Consider the following 21,110-nt stretch of genomic DNA (forward strand, 5'->3'; position numbering starts at 1 on the left):
GTATTTATGGAGCATTAACATTTCACTAGGAGCAGCCTTCTTCGCAGTGAAGCCCTTGGTACGCCAGGAACCTAATGGAAGCTCTCTTTCGTTTATACTTACCCGGTAAGTGGCACTAAACACGCATTTAGATTTCTCTATAGATGGCCCATGGCTGGATCAGAGCAGCCTGATGTAATTAGCAGACCATTATTTTCCTTTCAGGGTGTGGTAGAGTTAGACTTGTTAAAACAACCTCCAGAATTGAAATGTGATAGATCCCAAGGAACTGTGCCATTTACGTGTACAATTAACAGAATCATAAGGAAAAACAAAACCTTAGTAATAGCTTAAGTTTTGCATAATTTCCTGCATTTCACCAAGTGACTAGAGATTGTCCAAGGCTCTGCATTTTGGAAATCTAGAGGGCATTCTGCAGCCACCATCTGATATCTCAGACTCACAGTGTGTGCCAGAAGATTCTCTGGGCTTTCACAAAAAAGAAAAAAACTTCTTGGCTCATTCTATGGAAGGAGTATACTCAAAAGTTTAATTTTGCCAGCAACAAAGATAATACTGAGGACCATCATCACAGCAATACCTCAGTGATCAAGCATTATTGGGTAGAACAAGTTCTTCTGGGTGAATAAATTTTCAGGATAGCATAACTTTCAGGATATCTGGTGATTTCACTTTGTATATTTTTGCTAATACTTTTTCTATCGGTCATCATTAAAGGATTTCTAGAGCTGGAAAGTTTAAAATTCTCATTTTTCAAGTGAGGAAACTAAGGCATTGAGGTTAAGATAGATGCCCTGGAAAACTGAGGCAGGAAGGTCAATACCAGTCATCAACAAGGTTATAGCGTCATCTACTATGATGCAAGAAGTAGGATGGCAGGGTTCACTAAGGTTAATTCTGGGAGGGGTAATTAGGGTCATAGTCAAGACTCAAGGGAATATGGTAAAGATGGGGTGGAGATGAAAGACAGCAGCATTTATTAGGAGAATTTCTGCTCATCCTTTAAGACTGTCTAAAGATTACCTCCCTGTGAAATATTTCCTGGCACCTCCTTCCTGTCTAGAAAGAATAAATGATCCCACAGCTGTATTCCCTTCGTTTTTTACGGAAGCTTTATCATAGCACCTATCACTTCATGTTTTGTAAATGTGTGGCCTAAAGGAAGAAGTGTTGTTGAATCAAATATTTGTATCTTCAATATACCCAGCATCATCTGACATATGGTAGGTGCGCAAGATAGATTCGTTGAGTAGTTCAATAAATATAGGACTGAAAGATAAATGATGAGAAAAGAACACAAGCTATGTCTTGACTTAGGGTCAGTGTTAGAAGTAACAGTGATTGGCTGAGGATGAATATGCATTCAAGGATGACCCCTTCCCTTCATGGCTCAGGCTGCTTAACTTTTACAGTTGTTTTTGGTTCTATTTCATTTCTTACCATTAGCTGAAGCTCCCCCTAAAAACAAGCATATTACGTAATGAATACTATGGACAAGCAGAAACTGGATTTATTGATTCCTGGAAAAAATAATTATTTTTTCAGCAAATATTGTTGAAGGTCTATCATGTACCTGGTGCTGTCATAGATTTTGTGAATTCAACACATTTCTTGCCGTTGTGGATCTTACATTCCAGTGGGGACCAGACTGTAGAGAAATGATGCATAATACACGGTCAGACTTTGATGAGAATGATGAAGAAAAAGCAAGACAAGGGGTTTGAGGGAGGGGGAGGGACTCACATTTTAAGAGGTCAGTGGGGAAGAATGTTTCTCAGAGGAGGTAACTTTGAGCAGAGACCTGTTTTATCCTTTGAAACTCAGACCTGAAGCTGTAAGATTCCAGGCTAATTTAATCTAGATGTCATCTTCTGGACTCCCTCAAATCCCCTTTCCCACTGTCATTTTGCTGCTTGACCAAGACCATTTTTAATGTAGTGGTGATGGCCTGTGTTGCCAAGGCCTGAAAGGTATCTCTTTTCCTAAATGTTTCCCATCTGATCTGGCAGGACCCTCTATCCATTTTAGTTTGCCAGATATTTATAAGAATCTGCCACATTCTAGAAACTGGCCAGGCCTTGGAAATGGAACCAAACATAAGACACGGCTGCAGTCCTCAGTGAACTTACATATTAGAGGGGATTGTAAACACACAAACAAATTAGTTGCAAAAAAAGTGTGATGGGTGACTTCAGAGCTGTAGGCCCATGGGGACAAAACCCAAAGCAGCTCCTGAGCCTAGGGACTTGGAAAGACACTTAGAAGAGGTGATGTCTGATAAGGTTCAGGACATACTACTAGAAAATATGGCACCTTGGCATATTTTAAGCTAAAGGAAGTTGAGAAAACAGCAGAAGCAGGAAGATCTCTCTGACCTTCCCCTGCCCTTTTCCTCTGAAGTAGGTCACAAGACTCCCACACAAAAGGTGCCCTCCCTATAACCAGAGGGAAGCAGCATTCTTATCTCAAAAGACAAAGGGACACAGTGAAGAATCTGAACACACAGGCCTTGCTAAGTTTCTTCTAGCTTACTACACTCGCCACATACTCTTTGCCCTATCATATTTCTCCACAACTGTTCACTCTTCATCAAACCTACTATCAAAAACACTAGTATTTAACTGTTTTTTTCAGGTCATTTCCTTATGAATACTCCTGCACCATGTAAAACTTAGATTAACCGAATACATTTGTATGCAGTTCTCTTGTTACTGTGTCTTCTGTTACAGGGTTCTCTTGTTAATGTGTCTTTTGTTACAGGTGCCCCAGCCATGAATTTAGGAGGCTAAAAGGAAACATGCCTGAGCAAAGTTATAAAAGATAAGTAGGTATTTTTCAGCCTGACATTGGCACACGCTAAGAAAGACAACAGTGAGGGCACCTCATGCATACATGGACTAGAAAGAAGTTCTGTTTGGACCTCCAGTCTTTTGGTTTAGCTCATTCATAGGCTGTGAGGTGGGGCAAAGGAGGCACAATAAGAGATGAGCACCATTTAATTCTGATAAACTGTACACAGCTAAGTTAAGGGGCAGCAATGTAGTTGAGGTTTGGTGATATAGAAAGAGGCTTTCTTGTGAGGGTCATCAAAAGTCATTATGGAGAGTTTGTATGCCATATATATAAATGTTACATACATATTCATGCATAAACCATACATATTCAGGGAAATAGGCAGACCCTGAAATTACTAGGAAAACTAACCAGGGAAGTGTAGGCTTCATGAAATGGGAACAAGGCGAGACCAATGGCTGGATGATGGATTAGTTGACTGTTGCGGTAATCTTTGAGTGGTTGATGAGGTTCTGGACCAGGTTTATGTCAAGTGAATAAAGCAAAAATTATCCTTATTATTATATAAGACTGTCAGTGCCAAGAACTACATGACAAGACTGGGCGCTTGACTGGATCTGACAAACGTAAGTGAACAACACTCCATTCAGAAGGCTTTGTCTTCTTTTTCTCCCCTTCCTTGTCATCTCAGCTCTGAAAAGAAAAATATATCCTGGCTAATGAGTTTCACTTTACATGACATTAACCAGGAATTTTTATTAACTAGCAAATGGCAACTTCCCATTCTACCTCATCCATTAGGCAATGAATTTTAAATTGAAAGAGAGGTGTTCTAGAGGTCTGTTTCACATCACTGCTTTAATTTCTTGTTTGTCAATGTGTGTAGATTTCTGATGCTGCAGAAATGGATAACTGCTGGCCAAAGAACACAGGGATGCCTGTGACTCCCTGTAGGCTTTTGGATGAATGTTTTGCAGGTACACCTAAAAAACTAATTTTCTTCCCTTACACAATAGATGAAAATGAGAATTGAAGATCTAAATACCACTGCCCAATTCTCTGTCCTCTCGCTCCCCCGCTCCAACCCTCTGAAAGGCAACTATGTCTAAGATGAGACTTATTTTATGTGTCAGAACAAAAAAATGCAATTTAACACACTCTGGAATTATTTCAGAAGCAGTAGACTCTTGAATAATTTAGACTTGTCTCTGAGTTTTAAGCACCAATCAAATAATTAGATAAGGTAAATTAAGGAGGCCAGCAAATGTAATTTACCGGTTTCATCACCTATTATACATTTTCAGATTAAGTGTGCAAAAGCACTTAGAGGAGATGTCAGAGATCCTTCCTGAGGGAAGTCATGTGACCTTCTCTACCTCTCACAAATGCTCCTTTTTATATCAAAGGGCCATTTGTTTGCTCTTAACAGCAAATAGCACACTCTATCCTCCAAATGGCCACCTGCACGAGCCCAGCACTTAAGAAAGACTAAAAAGCTGTATCAACCAGTGATAATGCATGGATCTTTATGAGGCTGATGGAAATGAATTATTTCAGAAAACCATCACAGGAGTAACAATTTCTTAAATGGATTAGATTGAGTTGAGGACTATATTACAGCTTCTTTCTATTCTGGAAAAATCTAAATCACTTCAATATTGTCCATAATAAAGTTTCCTAAATAGACCCATGAAATAAAAGGAAGTGCTTACTAACTGCTGTGTACCAGCCATCAGCCCAAATTCTTCATCCAACTCTCCATTATCCAAGATCCACTCTACAAGATGCCAAATGGTCTAATTCCCTCCCACATGTCAGTGGGAGACACCAGGATGGGATATTTGAAAGTCACCCAAGATGTGAGGAGGGACCTGTTCTCCATCTTCACTGCTCATCCTTTGGAAATTTTCTTTCAGGCCAAAGGAAACATGCCTGAGGAGTGGACCCCAAGCAGCCTGCACTGGGGCTGCCAATGGGAGGGAGCACCTGCCTGGGCAGGAAGGATAAAGTGGGAACATGGGTCTTCTTGTAACTCACCACACCAGTGGTCTGCAGATTTTGTTGTGTATCAGAATCACCCGCAAGGCCCCACCCCCCCAGAGTTTCTGTTTTAGTGGATCTGGGGAAGAGCCTGAGAATTTTGATTTCCAACAAATTTCCAGATGATGTCAATACTGCTGGTCTGGGACCACACTTTAAGAACCATAGCATCCTTTTGGAAACTCTCAGGAGGGGGCTGGTGGCTGGCTAGGTATTGTACCCTCGTTTCTGTTTCTTTATGTCCTTGGGTATTATTCATCCTTACTTACCCCTCATTGGCTGATTTTGCCTCCTTCCCCTGCCCTCAACACAGTCATTGCTATCAGTAGGCCTTGGCCTCTTCTTCACCCTATCAGAACATCCTTCCTCCTCTTTTCTGTCTCTTCATCTTCCTTTCATTCTCTAAAGCTCAAGTCAAATCCTATTCTTTCCACGAAGATGATTCTAAACAGCTCAAGCTCTCATTTCTCTCTCTTATTTTCCCTGAAGTCTTCCAGTTTTGGTGGTCTGTAGTAAGTCTTAATTGTTCTCAGACTGATACGTGGGGTTTCGTTCTTCAAGTAAATTATAAGTTCTTGCAGGTAGGGATGGTTCATAGATAAAAGTGGTGATGGTATTTAATATGGTGAATGTTTACCATGTGTTAAGCATTGCACTAACCCTTTTACATGTATTAATTCCTGAGGCATTATCATTCCCCTTTTATAAGTGAGGAAAACTGAAGAACAGATAGTGCATAATATGCATAATATCACATAGGAGCACTTGGTGGGGCCAGTATTGAAGCCAAGACCACCTGAGTTCACTTTAACCACTACCCAGGTGATGCAAGAGTCCCTTAAGCACCTCAGGCAAAGCACTCAGCATAGCACCTGGAATATAGTGGCACGAGCACTCTGTAAATGGCAGCCAGGATTCCAGAATGAAAGGCTGATTCCTGAGTGGTTACTGAGGGAGCTGAGCAGACACATAGCCTATGTTTTCTTATGATCATTTTACTTTGATCAATGCCTTTTGCATTATCCTAAGCACACAGAAATGATGCTTATATGTGTTGCTTCACACATAGCCCAATTGTCTTTGCACAGTGCTATTCACCTTTTATTTTCTTTTTATTTTCATGGGTGATGGCCTGTATTTGAATGAGTAGGATGGAGTTACAAGAGTGTCCCATGTTCACCAAACAGTTTTTGTTTTGTTTTTTGAGATGGAGTTTCACTCTTGTTGCCCAGGCTGGTGTGCAATGGTGCAATCTTGGCTCACTGCAACCTCCACCTCCCGGGTTCAAGCGATTCTCCTGCCTCAGCCCTCCTGAGTAGCTGGGATTATAGGCATGCAACACCATGCCTGGCTAATTTTGTATTTTTAGTAGAGACGGGGTTTCTCCATGTTGGTCAGGCTGGTCTTGAACTCCAGACCTCAGGTGATCTGCCTGCCTCAGCCTCCCAAAGTGCTGGGATTATAGGCTTGAGCCACTGCACCTGGTCGAAACAGTCTTTATGCTCTAAGATCTGTCACTCATTTGGGGCCTTAATCAATAACCCCAGGACTTAATAGCTCTGCAGGGCACACAACATGTACCAATTGCCAGATGTGAAAATAGAAAATAAAATACAACACAAAAATTCATATTTACGAATTTTCATTTTCACAGCAATATCTTTAATAGTGAAGCCAATAATGACACCGTGAAGCACTGATAATCACTATAGCAATCTTTACAAACTCTATAATATAGCAGTTAATGTATTGCTATTCTTTTGCTCAAATTCAAATCTGTTTTTTGGCATATCTCTTAATTCCCACCAGATGAACATGTTTACAGGTACACTGAAAGCCTAGAGTATTATTTGGTTAGGATGGCTTCTTTTAACATAAGAAGCTCTAACATTTATATTTCAAAGAATGACACACATTATTTATCACACATCAAAATTCTGAATATACCAAGCAGTCATGCTTGTCATTATACTAAGTCTTCCTTACAGGTAGTCTATTTATCTAACACACTTTTCTCCCTGAAGCACTGAGGTATATGCTTTTGTATACTTCTATTTCTATTTAGAAGGCAGAAAATAATGTCACAAGCAGGTCAGGCGTGGTGGCTCATGCCTGTAATCCCAGCACTTTGGGAGGCCAAGGCGGGCAGATCACAAGGTCAGGAGTTCAAGACCAGCCTGACCAATATGGTGAAACCCCGTCTCTACTAAAAAAAAAAATACAAAAAAACTAGCTGGGCATGGTGGCGTGGGCCTGTAATCCCAGCTACGTGGGAGGCTGAGGCAGGAGAATTGCTTGAACCCGGGAGATGGAGGTTGCAGTGAGCCTAGCTGAGATCATGCCACTGCACTCCAGCCTGGCGACAGAGACTCCGTCTCAAAAAAAAGAAAGAAAGAAAGAAAAAAAGGAAAGAATGTCACAAGCAGAAACCACTTAACTAAAAATCCCAAAGAATCCATATCAATCTGTATTACCTTGCACATTGAGCATGAGCACCAACATGCTTAAGTAAACAGATGGACTTTGAGGACAATGGGTGCAATTAGCAGTGTGGACTGGGCCAGATACCTGTACAGGGATGCTGCAGGATGCCCGAGTCACTTTGTATGAGCTAAATGAGAAGGACAGCACCTCTTAAGGACCACAGATACAAAGGTAGGCTCAAGCCTCAAACTCAAGGAGGTAGCTTGTCCCCACCCCTAGGAAAGGCAGCAGAGTAGTTATACTGGTGGCAGCAATATAGAACCAAAGTGGAAGGTACTTATTTGGGCAAAGTCTTGCTTAAAGATGCAGTGAGTCACGTGCTGCAGATGGCAGGCCGTGGTGGTTAAAGCCTCAGCTTTGAGGTGGCCTGGCTCTACCCAGTCAAGCTTGTTGCCTGCAGAGCCCCATTTTTGGCCTCATTTACTAAATTGTTATTAGCAGCCTCTAAGTCTACTGCCTTCCCCATACACACACGGATGGTTCTTTTTCAATTATTGATGCTAATGGGTGAGAGGAATAGGGAAAATAATGAATAATTGACTCCCAACTTCATATTCCTTTACTTAACACTTCCCCGGTCTTCTCCACATCCAAATATCTTATCAAAGTTTCCAGCAAATCTTAACCTTGAGGGATGTACCCAAATGTGCTTCTCTGGGACTCTGAATTCCCAGTGCTTTTTTGTGTGTTGATGTGTTTGCTTGCAGGAATTGCAAGAACCTAGAAACTCCCAGAACCCCTGCCCTGAGGAGACTTGCAGAGTTCTCCCTGGAGGTCTTTAGAAGGCTGGATTCATAACTAGGTCTCTCTTAACCAAAGCATCCAGCCTCCCCTAGAAATATGATAATCTTCAGCTTCTAACAAAAAGGCTTTGCCTTGTGGCATTTAGCTTCCGGTCAGTTAGCTGTTCTTTCTCCTTCCATCCCAGATCAATCTCAGAAAACCAGGTTAGCTCTAAATGTGGCAACCATTAGGAGCATACTGTCGGTGTGAATTTGTGTGTAAATTTAGAAATATTGCCACTTCCCTCCAAAGCTATTTCTCCCTTCTTAAATCAAGAGGAAGAAAATGGCTAATTTCTTGGTTGAAATCATTTCTGTCATTTTACTATGTACTTGAGACTATTGCAAGCAAATGTATAGATTTTTACTAAACTGTATTGGTTTTTAGAGCTGAAGATTTTAGAAAGCCACTCCAGATCTCAGGCTTCTAAACAAACTGCCAGTGAGATCAAAGCTGCTCTATCTGGCTCAAGTATTATAGCCCAGGAACCTGAGTGAGTTTTGAGCAAGAAATAATCTAAAACAAAAACAAACAAACAAAAAAAAACTGCCTCTAATTCTGCATAGCAGACACTCACCAATTAACTGATTATCAAATGCTTTTTGACAGAGCAATCTTGCCCTTGGTATAACTTAAATACATTTGTTTGTCAATTGCTGTTTGCTTTTTTTATTTTTCATTAATATATGGGAGGTTTTGTTTCTGGGTGGTCTGTTGATAGCTCAACTTCATTGTGACTTATGCTCCCCAGCCCTCCACTCTTCTCTGTCTTGGAGGAAAACCAGAAACCTCATTACCCAGTTCTTTTCCTATGTGCCTCGAGGTTACATTTGTCCAGTGAGAGGCACCCCCGTGAAACGTCTGAGGCAGAAAAGGAGAAGCCATTTTTCTTTAGTGCCAGCTATAGGCGGTTACTCAGAGCCTCAGCTTCTCAGGGTCCTCCTGAGAAGCACCTGCTATGGGCAACTTGATCACAACAGAAGCCCCAATTTCTCTTGAGATCTCTGCATTTCGGATGCCCTAAGAGCAACCTTTTGACCTTTCCTTACCCAGCCCTTCTAATGGTTGTGCAAGCCTTAATTCCTCTTTCAACTCTCTCCAACTCATCAAAAACCTAGCATGGCTTCTGTTTTCTGATTAAATCCTGACTGATACTGGGGCCAGGGATTCATTCTCTTATGCCTCTTTTTCCTCATGATACAAAAGCTAGGGGTATCAGTCAGTAAGCAGTGAGAAAGTACTTATTGAAAGCACAGGGCGGGTGTGGTGGCTCATGCCTGTAATCCAGGATTTTGTGAGGCTGAGGTGGGTGGATCACCTGATGTCAGGAGTTCGAAAGCAGCCTGGCCAACATGGTGACGCCCCACCTCTACTTAAAAAAAAAAAAAAAATTAGCTGGGTGTGGTGGCAGGCGCCTGTAGTCCCAGCTACTTGAGACACAGAAGCAGCAGAATCACTTGAACCCAGAAGGTGGAGGTTGCAGTGAGCCGAGATCACACCACTGCACTCCAGCATGGGTGACAGAACGAGACTCCATCTCAAAAAAAAAGCACATAATTACATAATTTATATTGCAGTGTATTAGGTATAACACACATCAAGATAAAGTCCCCAAATAAAACAGGTACAATAATGACCACACATATATAAAATGTATATGTAAACACAATAACTAAAAGTTTGTGCCAAGGAAAGATTGGATCAGGGAATCTTCTGGAGGCAAGAAAATCACGAAGATGTTTCCTTTCTTTCTAAAATCTGCTGGGCAAATGTTCAGCAGGCAGCTTTTTTGGACATGGGCTGTCGTCCTTGACTGCATCCATCCTGAGCTCTCTGATATGCCATCCTGCAGGGCAGCACTGTCACTGTATGTCAGGGACACAGGAGGAGGGAGGCCTGTGAATGAAGAAATGTAGTGTTTAATTTTCTGCTGCTTCCTGAACACTCACAGGGTATATCTGGGAAGAATTTGAGGCCATGAATAGTTCCATTAAAAGGTATACCTGTCATTTATAAAGATTTGGGATTCAAGACAGAAAATGCTGACTCAACTGGTTTAAACCACATGGAATGGATGCAGGAACAATCAGAGGCCCCATGACGCCATCCACCCAGGTTTGTCTTGTCCTCTCCTCTGCTGTCCTCAGCATCAGTTCTATTTTGACGCTGTCCTCCCTGTGCAGGCAAGACAGCTGCCACATTCCTAAGTAACACATCTAGAAACAAAATACCATTGGGTGCCAAAAAGGGAGCATGGTTTCTGGTGTTTGTATTTTCAGAAACAGAGAAAACTCTCCCTCTAAACTCCCAGCATTCCACCTCTCTTGCATGTCCCACTGGCTAGAAATGAGTCACAAGCCCACCCCTAAACCTATTATTGGAAAGAGAATGGGGCCATACAAATGGGCTTAGTTCAGCCAGGATTCAGCCCTGGAAGTGGGGTAAGCCCCCTGCTTTGTGCCACATTGGAAAGGGATGAGTGCCTGATACTGGGGCTTTGACAATAGAAAATCAGGAGGGGATATATATTTCTCTAGAAATGATCTGATCAAAATGGTAGTTACTGGCTGGGCACAGTGGCTCACGTCTATAATCTCAGCATTTTGGGAGGCCAAGGCAGGAGGATTATTTGAGCCCAGGAGTTCAAGACCAGCGCAGGCAATATAGTGAGAGACCCAGGCTCTACCCACCAGCCCTCACAAGAAAAAAATGTTCTGGGCATTCGGTATGTGCCTGTAGTCCCAGCTACTCAGGAGGCTGAGGTGAGAGGATCTCTTGAGCCTGGGAGGTCAAGGCTACGGTGAGCTGAGATCGTGCCACTGCACTCCAATCTGTCTCCAAAAGAAAAAGAAGAAAAGGTAGTTATTTATTGTAACAGGAAGCAAGGAGGGCCTGAGATTTGTCAGTGTTGTTCATGACAACCACACACTTTCAGAAAGTTTCAGTGGGATTCACACCTTACTTTGCACCACCACACTCCACGGGGCTTGGATGCAATTGTGCTGTATGTAAATGTGTATTGTGTATTCAGCTATTCCTGGAATCCTATTTTCAATCCTGATCTTAATTAGAGGGATACTTCTTTACCATGACAAAGTCATGGTCAGAAGAGAAGCTCAACATTGTACTGAGGTCACAGAAATAGAATTCCATTATTGTGCCTAGAGCAAGCTGAGCCACATGGGTGGGAAATTTTAGACCTCAGGATTGAGGGGCCACCAGAAAATATTCAAAAATATGCAATGAATACCTTTCCACAGAATAAGACAATGCCATACATGGCCCAACTTGATCTGGTGTTTTCTCTATGTTATTAGGGTTTTCTGCAAAAGCAAACAAGCAAAAAACAGTGGTTCCATTGTTAACTATATTTGGGAAATGCTGAACTAAACAGGGTAAAACAGGTGTATCTACTTCAGGACCTCTCAGAGTTGTTGATACGGTGCCACAAATTGTGGCTCTCCAAAAGGGGACATTATATTCAGTGTTTCCCAAACATATTTGACCACAGAATACAAAATGGAATATGGTGAGACTGATGTGCAGAATCCACTTTGGGAAAGGCTGCTCAGGCCCTTCATTTTACAGCGAAATAAACTGAGGACCTGTGAAATGAAGGAATGTGTCCAAGCTTGCTCCATTAGCCAGGATTCCTCGGGAAACAAATGGAAGCATCAAGAGAGTTTGAAATTTAAAAAACTGATTAATGTAGGCAGGATTAGGGAAGCCAACAAGATATAGTGAGACACCCAGGTGGTGGCTCTTGCCACCCCAACCCTGAAGGGGAAAGAGAAGGAAGCTTGTTACGGGAGCTCAGCTGAGAGCTGGAGAAACAGAGGGGCTGCCTGTCAGAACTGTCATGGGGTAGGGAAGAGGGGGATAAATACATGACCTCAGCCTGTCTCTCCTCCTGTCCTCTCCTTTCCCACTGGTGCTGCCCATTGGCCAAATCCATCTGGAAGCCAGAGGGTGGAAGCCTGGTGATGCAGTCTGTAGAGGTCAGCCTCCCAGGCACAGAGCTGAGCAGAGAAGGGTGAGCACATATCTGTGGGGCAGGTGGGGGAATAAATAGCACAATTACATAGCTAGTATTTTGCCTTTTTCATTTTTTAAAAAAAGTTTACCTCATATATTTTATAAACTTATGTAAGTTGGCTTAATAAAATTTAATGCAATATAAAACAAAAAAAATGCTAAAAACATAAAGCAATGGTTTTCAAGATGTGGTCTCAAAGTGTGATTTCTAGGGGTTCCCAAGACCTTTCAGATCTGCAAGGTCAATTTGTAATAATACTATGATGTTACCTCGTGTTTTTCTTTCACTCTTTCACAAGCAACCCGTGGGTTTTCCCATGCTGAGTGACGATGTTATTGACTGCTAACGGAATGTGTGCCTGTGCATTCTCATGATTTAAAATTCGTCCCATTTTAATTTCTAATGTAGTAGATGATAAAGATTACTCAAATAAACACAGTTTCTTTGGGTCCTCAATTATTTTTGATGTAAAGAAACCCTGAGACCAAAATGTTAAAGAACCACTGATGTAAAGGTAGCCAAAGGACAGATGTGTCCAGGTGAGAGGTGAAGCCAGCTGGACTTCCTGGGTCGAATGGGGACTTGGAGAACTTTTCTGTCTATCTAGAGGATTGTAAATGCACCAATCAGCACTCTGTAAAAATGCACCAATCAGTGCTCTGTATCTAGCTAAAGGATTGTAAATACACCAATCAGCACTCTGTATAAACGCACCAATCAGCACTCCATGTCTAGCTAAAGGACTGTAAATGCACCAATTAGCACTCTGTAAAATGGACCAATCAGCAGGACATGGGCGGGGCCAAATAAGGGAATAAAAGCTGGCCACCCAAGCCAGCAGAGGTAACCCACTCCGGTCCCCTTCCACCTGTGGAGGCTTTGTTCTTTTGCTCTTTCCAATAAATCTTGCTGCTGCTCACTCTTTGGGTCTGCACTACCTTTAAGAGCTATAACACTCACTGCAAAGGTCTGCGATTTCACTCCTGAAGTCAGGGAGACCACGAACCCACTGGAATGGAGAAACTCTGGACACATCTGAACATCTGAAGGAACAAACTCCAGATACACCATCTTTAAGAACTGTAACACTCACCACGAGGGTCCAAGGCTTCATTCTTGAAGTCAGCAAGACCAAGAACCCACTGGAAGGAATACATTCGGGACATACAGGTACTTGAAAGGAACTATTCTTCATGCTGGGCACCAAATCTTGTAGTTTATCTAACAGTAAAGTCGATAGGAAACATAAGGGTTACATGGTAAGTCATCTCTAGAGCCTGAGATGTGACTTGGGTAAGTTTTCTAACAACAAAGTATAAGAAGCCCTTGTGTGGAGTTCATGTATAATGATCTACTTATTTAAAAACGATATATGGGATACTGGATAATAAAGTATCTTTATTGCAAGAGTGGTGCATCAATTTCCTATTGCTGCATAATAAATAATCACACATTTGATGGCCTAAAAACCATACCCATTTGTTATCTCACAGTTTTTGTGGGTCAGGAATCTGGGCATGTCATAACTGGGTTCTCTGCTCAGGGTCTCACAGGGCTGAAATCAAGGTGGATTGCATTCTCATCTGGAGGATGCAATGGAAATGCTAGGATCTGCTTCTAAGCTCCTGCAGGTTGTTGGCAGAATTCATGTCTTTATGACTGTAGAATTAATGGCAGCTTGCTTCTTCAAAGCCAGCAACAGAAATAAGAGTCTTTACTGCTTCAGGTCTCGAACTTCAGGGAAGGCCTGGACCCTCTTTTAAAAAGCTCACTGATTTGGCCAGGCCCACTGAGGGTAAATGCTCTTTTGTTTAACTAAAAGTCACTTGATTAGGGATCTTAATTATACCTGAAAAAAGTCCCTTCGACTTTGCCATAAATATAATTACAGGAGTGGTATTTCCTTACTTTTGTTGTATCTTATGGTTAAAAGCAAGTTATGATTTCCACCCACATTCATGGCAAGGGGATTAAGAGCATGACTCATTAGGGGTCACCCTATGGTGTATCTGTCAGAGGTGGGGAACAGATTCAACCATAATCAGAAGGGTTTTAATACAAAGGCAGCACAAGTACATGACTAAACTCCTGAGTGAAGACCTTAGAAGTAATATTCTTTTGGGCACGATTCCCCTTGTGTGAACAACATTCCAGACTCTCAATCAAAACACTACAGTCAAAATGAGAACACAGAAATATAGAAGCATTGCTATCTTGGACAAATGAGGCAGCGACAAAGATGATGTAAAACGTGAATCAGAATCAAAATAAAGCCGCACCAGGATCCTACAATTCTGCTACTAATTGGTTTGGTGAATTTGGCACCTCTAATCATCATTGGCAAACACTAATCATGCTGTAAAAGCTAATTAGGATTAAGGAGCATTATCCTGGAGGCCAAGGGGAAGTGTATGAGGTTTTAAAAGCCCTAATGTATGTCTTTGAATTTGTTAGACTGATATTTTAGTATTTTCCAAAGCTCTCTTCCTGAAAACTGTTGAGAAAAAAGCTGATAGGATTTTTAAATGAATATCCTACAGATGAGGGGGTATTGAAGGAATTTTCTAGGAATAAACTAGTCTAACTTGGAGGTGATAATTTCCTTCTGTAAAGATGGAGGAGGCCACTCTCAATGCCCATGAAGCAGAAACAATACTTGTAGAATTTATCAGAGGAGCTCATTCATCTAGATGATAAAGGTTACTATTTTGGGGACAGGGGAACAACTTCAGTGGCTCTCCATGCTCTGTACACAGTCTGCTCTCAAAACTGTCGATTGAAGATGAGGATGAAGATAGTGAAGATGAAGAAAATGATAATCCTCAGAGAGTTCAAAACCCTACCTCTAAATAGCTGTCTTTGCTAATAATGCCTTGTTACTGACCAGGGCCATGTGATATGAGATACACGACTGGCCTCCAGCTGAGGAAGGGGAGAGAATAGAGAGGAGAGGGGACGCTGCCAGGTCAGGGAGCTCTTGGGTGGAAGGCAGACAGCCTCAGAGACAGATTTCACCTAATGTAAATGTTTCCCAGAATGGTTGCTATTTTTGTTCTAAGTAGTTTGCTTATGCCAAAAGTGCATATTTCCCCAACAATCCTCAGGAAATAAGACACAGACGTCTGTCTTTAATTTTCATGATATCCTGCAATTTAAATCAGTCTGGGTGCATCTGTGTGGTTTTTATTTTTTGGTATTGTTTAGATGTAATTAAGCAAATCAATACACAGGTACTTAACTATATATTAACAGGGCCATTTGTTAACAAACTTAGTTATAGGATGGAATTAAACTGTAGTAAAGATTTAAAAACCTGCAATAAATTCAATTAATATCAAGTCATTACTCAGAATCTGAATTTATAGATATATTACCATATCTTGACAGGAATTTATATTGATTGGATATTTTGAATATTAATAAAATATAAAATTTAGTATTAATAAATGGGACTATGGTACAATTTTAAAAAGGAAAAAAACAAAATTGTGGTTTTTCTAGTTCTTTTAGAGTTGAAGGGGTTAATATGTTTCTCTGAGTCTCACATATTTGTATTTGCCACTATGCCTATCAAAATTTTATAAAAGCTACTCTAAGATTGGTTTTCTTAATTTTTGTTTTTCCTCCATTTATTCATGTTTATTAAGGAAAACGGTAATGGAGCTAAAGGTAGGTGAGTCGGCTGTAATTAAGGAAGCTACGGTAATTAAATTATTGTACGGCCACCCCTCGAGCTGTCATTTGAAAGGATGAAAGCTTAATTTTTCCATCAACAAAGTCAATTTCATCCAAGCTGTTGTTTAGAATGCCACATGCATTTAAAAATTACATGTTTAAACTAATCAGGAGCAAATGGAATTTAAACCCCTCATCAAAATAACATGGATAGATTGTAAATTTATGGAGCATTTTCACTATAGAAAATTAAGTCCATTCAAAACATATCCAGGAGTCATCAGGCAAACAGGGCAGTACTGATGTAAACTACCCACTGTGTGAGCTTAAGGCAGAAGGGTCTCTAATAAATTCGAGTAAATAGCAGCTGAACTGGCCTCACCATGGCTTATCTGTTCAACCTACCAAGGAAAAAAAGTTAGCATTAATTGGTACGCTCTAGGCTCTCTCAAAGGAACAGGCACTAAGAGCAATTAAGTCAGATGCAGAAAAACAGCTCTGCATTGAAAAGCTGACAGCAGGACTCCTGCACAATATACGTAATGAGTGGCTGAGGACTTTAATGGATGGAGGCTTGGAGACTAATGGACAATTAATGTAAAACAGATGACTTCCCTTGGAGATGACAGTCTTTTGAAAGGCGCTTCACCTGCTGCTCGAACAAATGCGGCTAAAGTGAAATGAAAACAGGAATGTGGTCTCATTGAACGAGGCTAGAGCTAGTATTTGTGTCCCTGCTTTCTCCTTGAATAGTTTCAAAAACTAGGTCAGGAATTTGACAATTCCCTGCAGCTGGTGGTGCAAGCCCCCTCTCGTGGCCTCCCGCCATCCAGGGTGGCCTGAGATCACTGACTGTGCCTCTTGAGCCTTTTGAGAAGCTGCCCTAGCTCGCCTTGTTTAACAGGCAAAAAGAAGACAGGACATATTATAGTGTTCCAGCCTCCTCACTTTTAAAATGACAACAAACCACCCCAACATAGAAATTGCAGTAAATACATATTGGAACATCTATTGGAAATTTAAGAACATGGTTTCTTCTCAAATTAGGCTATTTTAATTTTAAATTAAGATAACTGGAGTCCTTCAAATTTAAGCTTTATAAGCACAGACAGGCTCCCTCGTTATGATAAGTGGTTGTGTACCGAAAGCAAATAATTTTTTGCAAAGAGAAACTCATTTCCTATAGAAACAATGCTGCAGTGGCATTTAATTTTCCACGTGATCTTCCTGAAATCTGTTTAACCCAGATGGAAGCTTAACACAAGTCAGCCTGAGCCCTGGGTCCTGGAACAGGGAGGAGTCAGCTACTCCTGTGGGAGAGGGGAAAGAAGAGGGAGACAAAGATGTTTCCCTCTCTTAGTGGGAAATGGGATTGGACTGAGCTATAATTTTGAGTTACAAACTAATCCTTGGCAATTTTCTATCTTCTAACATCCCTTTACTCAACACTCAGGAAATCAGTGCCTTATGTCATTTAAGTGGCTAGGCACTTCACCCCTGCCCCCAAGCCCCAACTCCTCTCCTCACTACAGATGTACATATCTTAGCAATTCCCCATTTGTTCTCCCGTAATTTTTCTTCCATTTTCTCATAACAGTATATCTCATCTAGAAATTGAGGAAAGCAGCTTGTATGGGCTAATGAACACCTTTGGTTGATGGCCTGAGCACTCCCAGAAGCCTCTGCATATTAAAGAAAGAATTGCTTCTAAACTCACATGCATGTCCCATTGACAGAATTTCTGTAAGAAAAAAAAAAATCAAGTCAAAATTTCAGGTATCTAATTCAAAAAAACCCACAAGTGCAGGAGAAACGTATTAGGATATTTGTTATAGCAATGAAAAGTAGAAACCACGTAGAAGTCAATGAGAAAATGCCTTAAGTGTGATATATTCATATGGTGTCAGATTATGCAGGAGTTATGTGGGTACATTAGAAAATTAGCAAACGTCACCCTTTTCTCTCAGCCTGATTAGGTTTCAGCCCCCATGTGCCTGCTCAGCAAGACATGGTTGAACAAGGGTGAGATTTGCACAGCTCAGTTTATAAGCTCTGCCCCTCCCTGCCAAGTGAATACAGAGCCACGGCAAGGGTAGAACTTGTATTAAGGCCACAAATATTAATATATGTAGATTGTATGTTTTAATCCAGAAATTCATGTAGTTGGTGTGGCATTTACTGAAAGTTGGGTAGGCAGGAAATACCTATTTTCTTCAAATCAAATTCAATATGGCTGCCATCCCCTATCACTGAATTGCAAGAAATTCAATCTTCATTATTTGTTTCCTCTCCTCCTCCCTGGGTTTACCTAAAAATTGGGAGGATTATTTGGTGCCCAGAAAATGAGCAAGTCTCTCAGTGGGTCCAGGGTGCTCTGAATCTTCATTCCGAGGCTCCAACTGAGGCGGCTGGCTCTCCTGGTTCTGCACCAAGCTGCTTCCCTTCAAGCCGCATTCTCACCTGAGTAGCAGCTTGACTGGGGGCAGTGCCAAGAAATGGGCTTTGGGAATGTCCCTTCCTCCCATTTCAAAGCTTCCATGTTCCCTGGACAAACTCATTGACCCATTCCCGCACGTGCCAGCCCTCTCAGTGAGCTCAGGTTTCAGGGAAGGGAGGTAGGTTTCCAGGTGGCCAGGAGGAGCAGTTACCTTAATGCAGTAGTTCTCAGCACGTGGGTCCTGGCTTGCAGCGTCGGTATTAAAGGGATAGTTACAGTTAGAAGGAGAAATAGCTAATGTAAATGACGGTTGATGGGTGCAGCAAACCACCATGGCATGTGTATACCTATGTAACAAACCTGCACGTTCTGCACGTGTATCCCAGAACTTAAAGTTTATATATATAGGCCAATTCTTGATTCTTGAACTCCATCCCAGACTTGCTGAATCAGAAACTGGGGGCACAGGCAGCATGCTGCATCTTAAGCCTTAAAGGAACCTTAAAGGTCAGGGCTTTCTGCTCTGACCTCACAACAAACCACCCAGAGGGCAAAGGTTCTGGCTACCTCCTTTAAATAGAGAAGGGAAAAATAGAGAGGTAAAAGCAAAACAGTCCTCATTCTTTCAGATACCTCTATAGCAGCAAAAAAATAACAAATAAAAAACCCCACATATATACCTTAATGATCTCTCCCCTCTGATAAGGCACTGTGTAAAGCAAAGTTGAGATTTATAAAGGATAAAGAAAACCTGAACTCATTTGATCCACACGCCACCAACAAATCCTCGCCCCTACCTTCCAGGTTTAAGAATTCAGGAGGCTTTATCCTAAAAAAAAGAGCGTGCTGAGAAATAAAGGTCAAGTATTTAGACTAGGCTGTTCCACATCTCCATGGAATGAAGAAATGTGTGGACACCCCTGGAATTTCAATTGGTTCTCCTTTTACAAGGATTTTTATACTAATCAAGATGGAACCAGCACATAACTTCCTTATACTAAAGAATTTCATATTAAGAAAATACAATATCCCCCCAATGTATTATATCAGATAAATGCTAATTTTTATCATATCATCTTATTTCAACTTTGTTATAAAGGCTTGATTCATGCAAAAGTGGAGAGTCATCATTTTTGTTCTTAAACCCAATTAAATGTCACTTCCTGATTCATCCTCCTGCTGCTCCAGATACTTCTAACACATTTCAGACCTGAAATTTTTTAAGCTTCTTCTTCTTTTCCAAGTGATTTTAAGAACCTAACATTAAAACATAATTACATGGCGGAAAAATACTTTTGAAGCTGCTCAGTATGACTTTTTTTAATATTGAGTTTTCTGACTTGCATGCCTCAGAGGATGATTTTCTGAGCTGTGTATAACTTGACAGCATCTCTGCGGGCCCATTAGTCACCTTACAAAATTGCATGAACTCTTTTTGGATCCCTGGGGTAGCTAAAACTTAGCAATAAATGAATGGATTATGCTTCATACAATCATATTTTTAAACTATATATTAACAATCAAGACTGTTGAACAGTTTTTGGCTTTTGAGATTACGGTCACAGTTATTACTCTATAAGATTCTCTTTTTACAGATTCAAAAGATTTTATAGACAAATGAAGACTGAATTGGCCTCCAAGTTTTACTTGAGGAAATCCAGGCTATAGATCAATTCAGACCTTGATGAAGGTCACACAGCGTGGTTTCAGTGCAGCAGGAATTGGACTCACAGTCCCCCACGCTTTCCTCTCACTGCCAATTGTCAGGTTTCAGCCAATTCTTAATTTTTCACTGGCCAGAAAGTCAGGCCATTACCTTCCATCACATGATTGCCACCTAGTGGTGACAGTGGTCATTGATGCCGATGCAGTGACTGGACTCAAAGGCCAGAAAAGAAATAGAATAAAAATTAAATCATCTTTAAAATGTATTGAGAGTCTACTGTTCTGTTAGGTGCTTTATTTATTTCATTTAATCCTCCAAACGTTATAAACTAGGAATTTTTATCCAAGAAGAAATGAAGCTGAGAGAGATGAAGAAACTTGCCCAAATTCAGGCTGCCTCTATCAGTGGGGCAGGAACTGGATCTTCTTCCCTGGACCTGAGTCCCTGTCCTGTAACTTTGACCTACATATGGCTGGACTCTCCTAGATCTTAGCAGTCCTTTCTGATCTGTGATATTTCTCAGGCTGCAGTGACTGGCTCAGAGAAAGCCAGTAAGACCCACCGACACTTTCGCGAATACAGTCCAGGAAGAGGCAGGTACTATTTTCCACTCACACAGATAATGGTAAAAACAGTGTGAGCCTGGAAGCTGTCTAAGCTCTGCAAAGCGGAGCTGGGAATCAAGTCACCATAGAGCAAGAAAAGCTGAGATAGAGAGAAACTGAACCTGGTGACATCCCTTGTGCCCCCAATTCCAGTTGTGTTTGAAGCCAGGTGTACTGCTGGGTGTTTCAGTTATGAGCCAATAAATGCCTTTATAATAATACATGTTAGTGTGATATGAGGTTTCTGAATTTGTACTAAAAAGTCCTGACTAATACCAAGCGTTGGTCCTTTTTCGGTTCCTTCTTTTTTCCTACTTTCAGCTGTCAACAAATCAACATTTGCATTGTGCCTATGCTTACAAGGCACAGGTCTGTTTTCCAAAACCTGTTGTCCTATTCTTGGAGTTGTAATACTTAAGTGAAAACATTATTTCAAAATATTTAAATATAAATTTTAAATAATTAAAATTTGATTAAAAAATCAAATGCCTTGAAAAATATTTGATTTCTCATCCTAAGTATCATCTCCACTAGAGCAATCAGGAAGTTTACAGTCTAAAGCAATTATTCTTTCATTAAGGCAAGAATTCA

The 21,110-nt window shown here is 41.1% G+C and overlaps 1 protein-coding gene across 5 annotated transcripts in view; it reads right to left on the reverse strand.

The window, feature by feature from the left end:
- Positions 1-9,662: 9,662 nt before the first annotated feature.
- LOC129534543 (uncharacterized) overlaps positions 9,663-21,110 on the reverse strand; it is a 29,721-nt gene continuing 18,273 nt past the window's right edge. The window contains exons 1-5 of one of the 5 annotated variants that reach the window (XR_010134114.1): positions 17,460-17,552; positions 13,230-13,357; positions 10,791-12,145; positions 10,153-10,316; positions 9,663-9,996 (exon numbers count right to left, since the gene is read on the reverse strand). Coding sequence is in view for 2 of the 5 variants with exons in the window: in XM_063707274.1 (XP_063563344.1) it covers positions 9,973-9,996; positions 11,993-12,145; positions 13,230-13,357; positions 17,460-17,541 (387 nt within the window). In the remaining 3 variants the exon portion in view is untranslated. Of the gene's footprint in view, positions 9,997-10,152; positions 12,146-13,229; positions 13,358-17,459; positions 17,553-21,110 lie in introns of those variants that run through there. The other 4 variants (XR_010134113.1, XM_063707275.1, XM_063707274.1 and 1 more) reach the window with 4 other exon arrangements.

The sequence above is a fragment of the Gorilla gorilla genome, chromosome 5 (assembly GCF_029281585.2).
Source record: "Gorilla gorilla gorilla isolate KB3781 chromosome 5, NHGRI_mGorGor1-v2.1_pri, whole genome shotgun sequence".
In the NCBI taxonomy this organism is placed as follows: domain Eukaryota; kingdom Metazoa; phylum Chordata; class Mammalia; order Primates; family Hominidae; genus Gorilla; species Gorilla gorilla.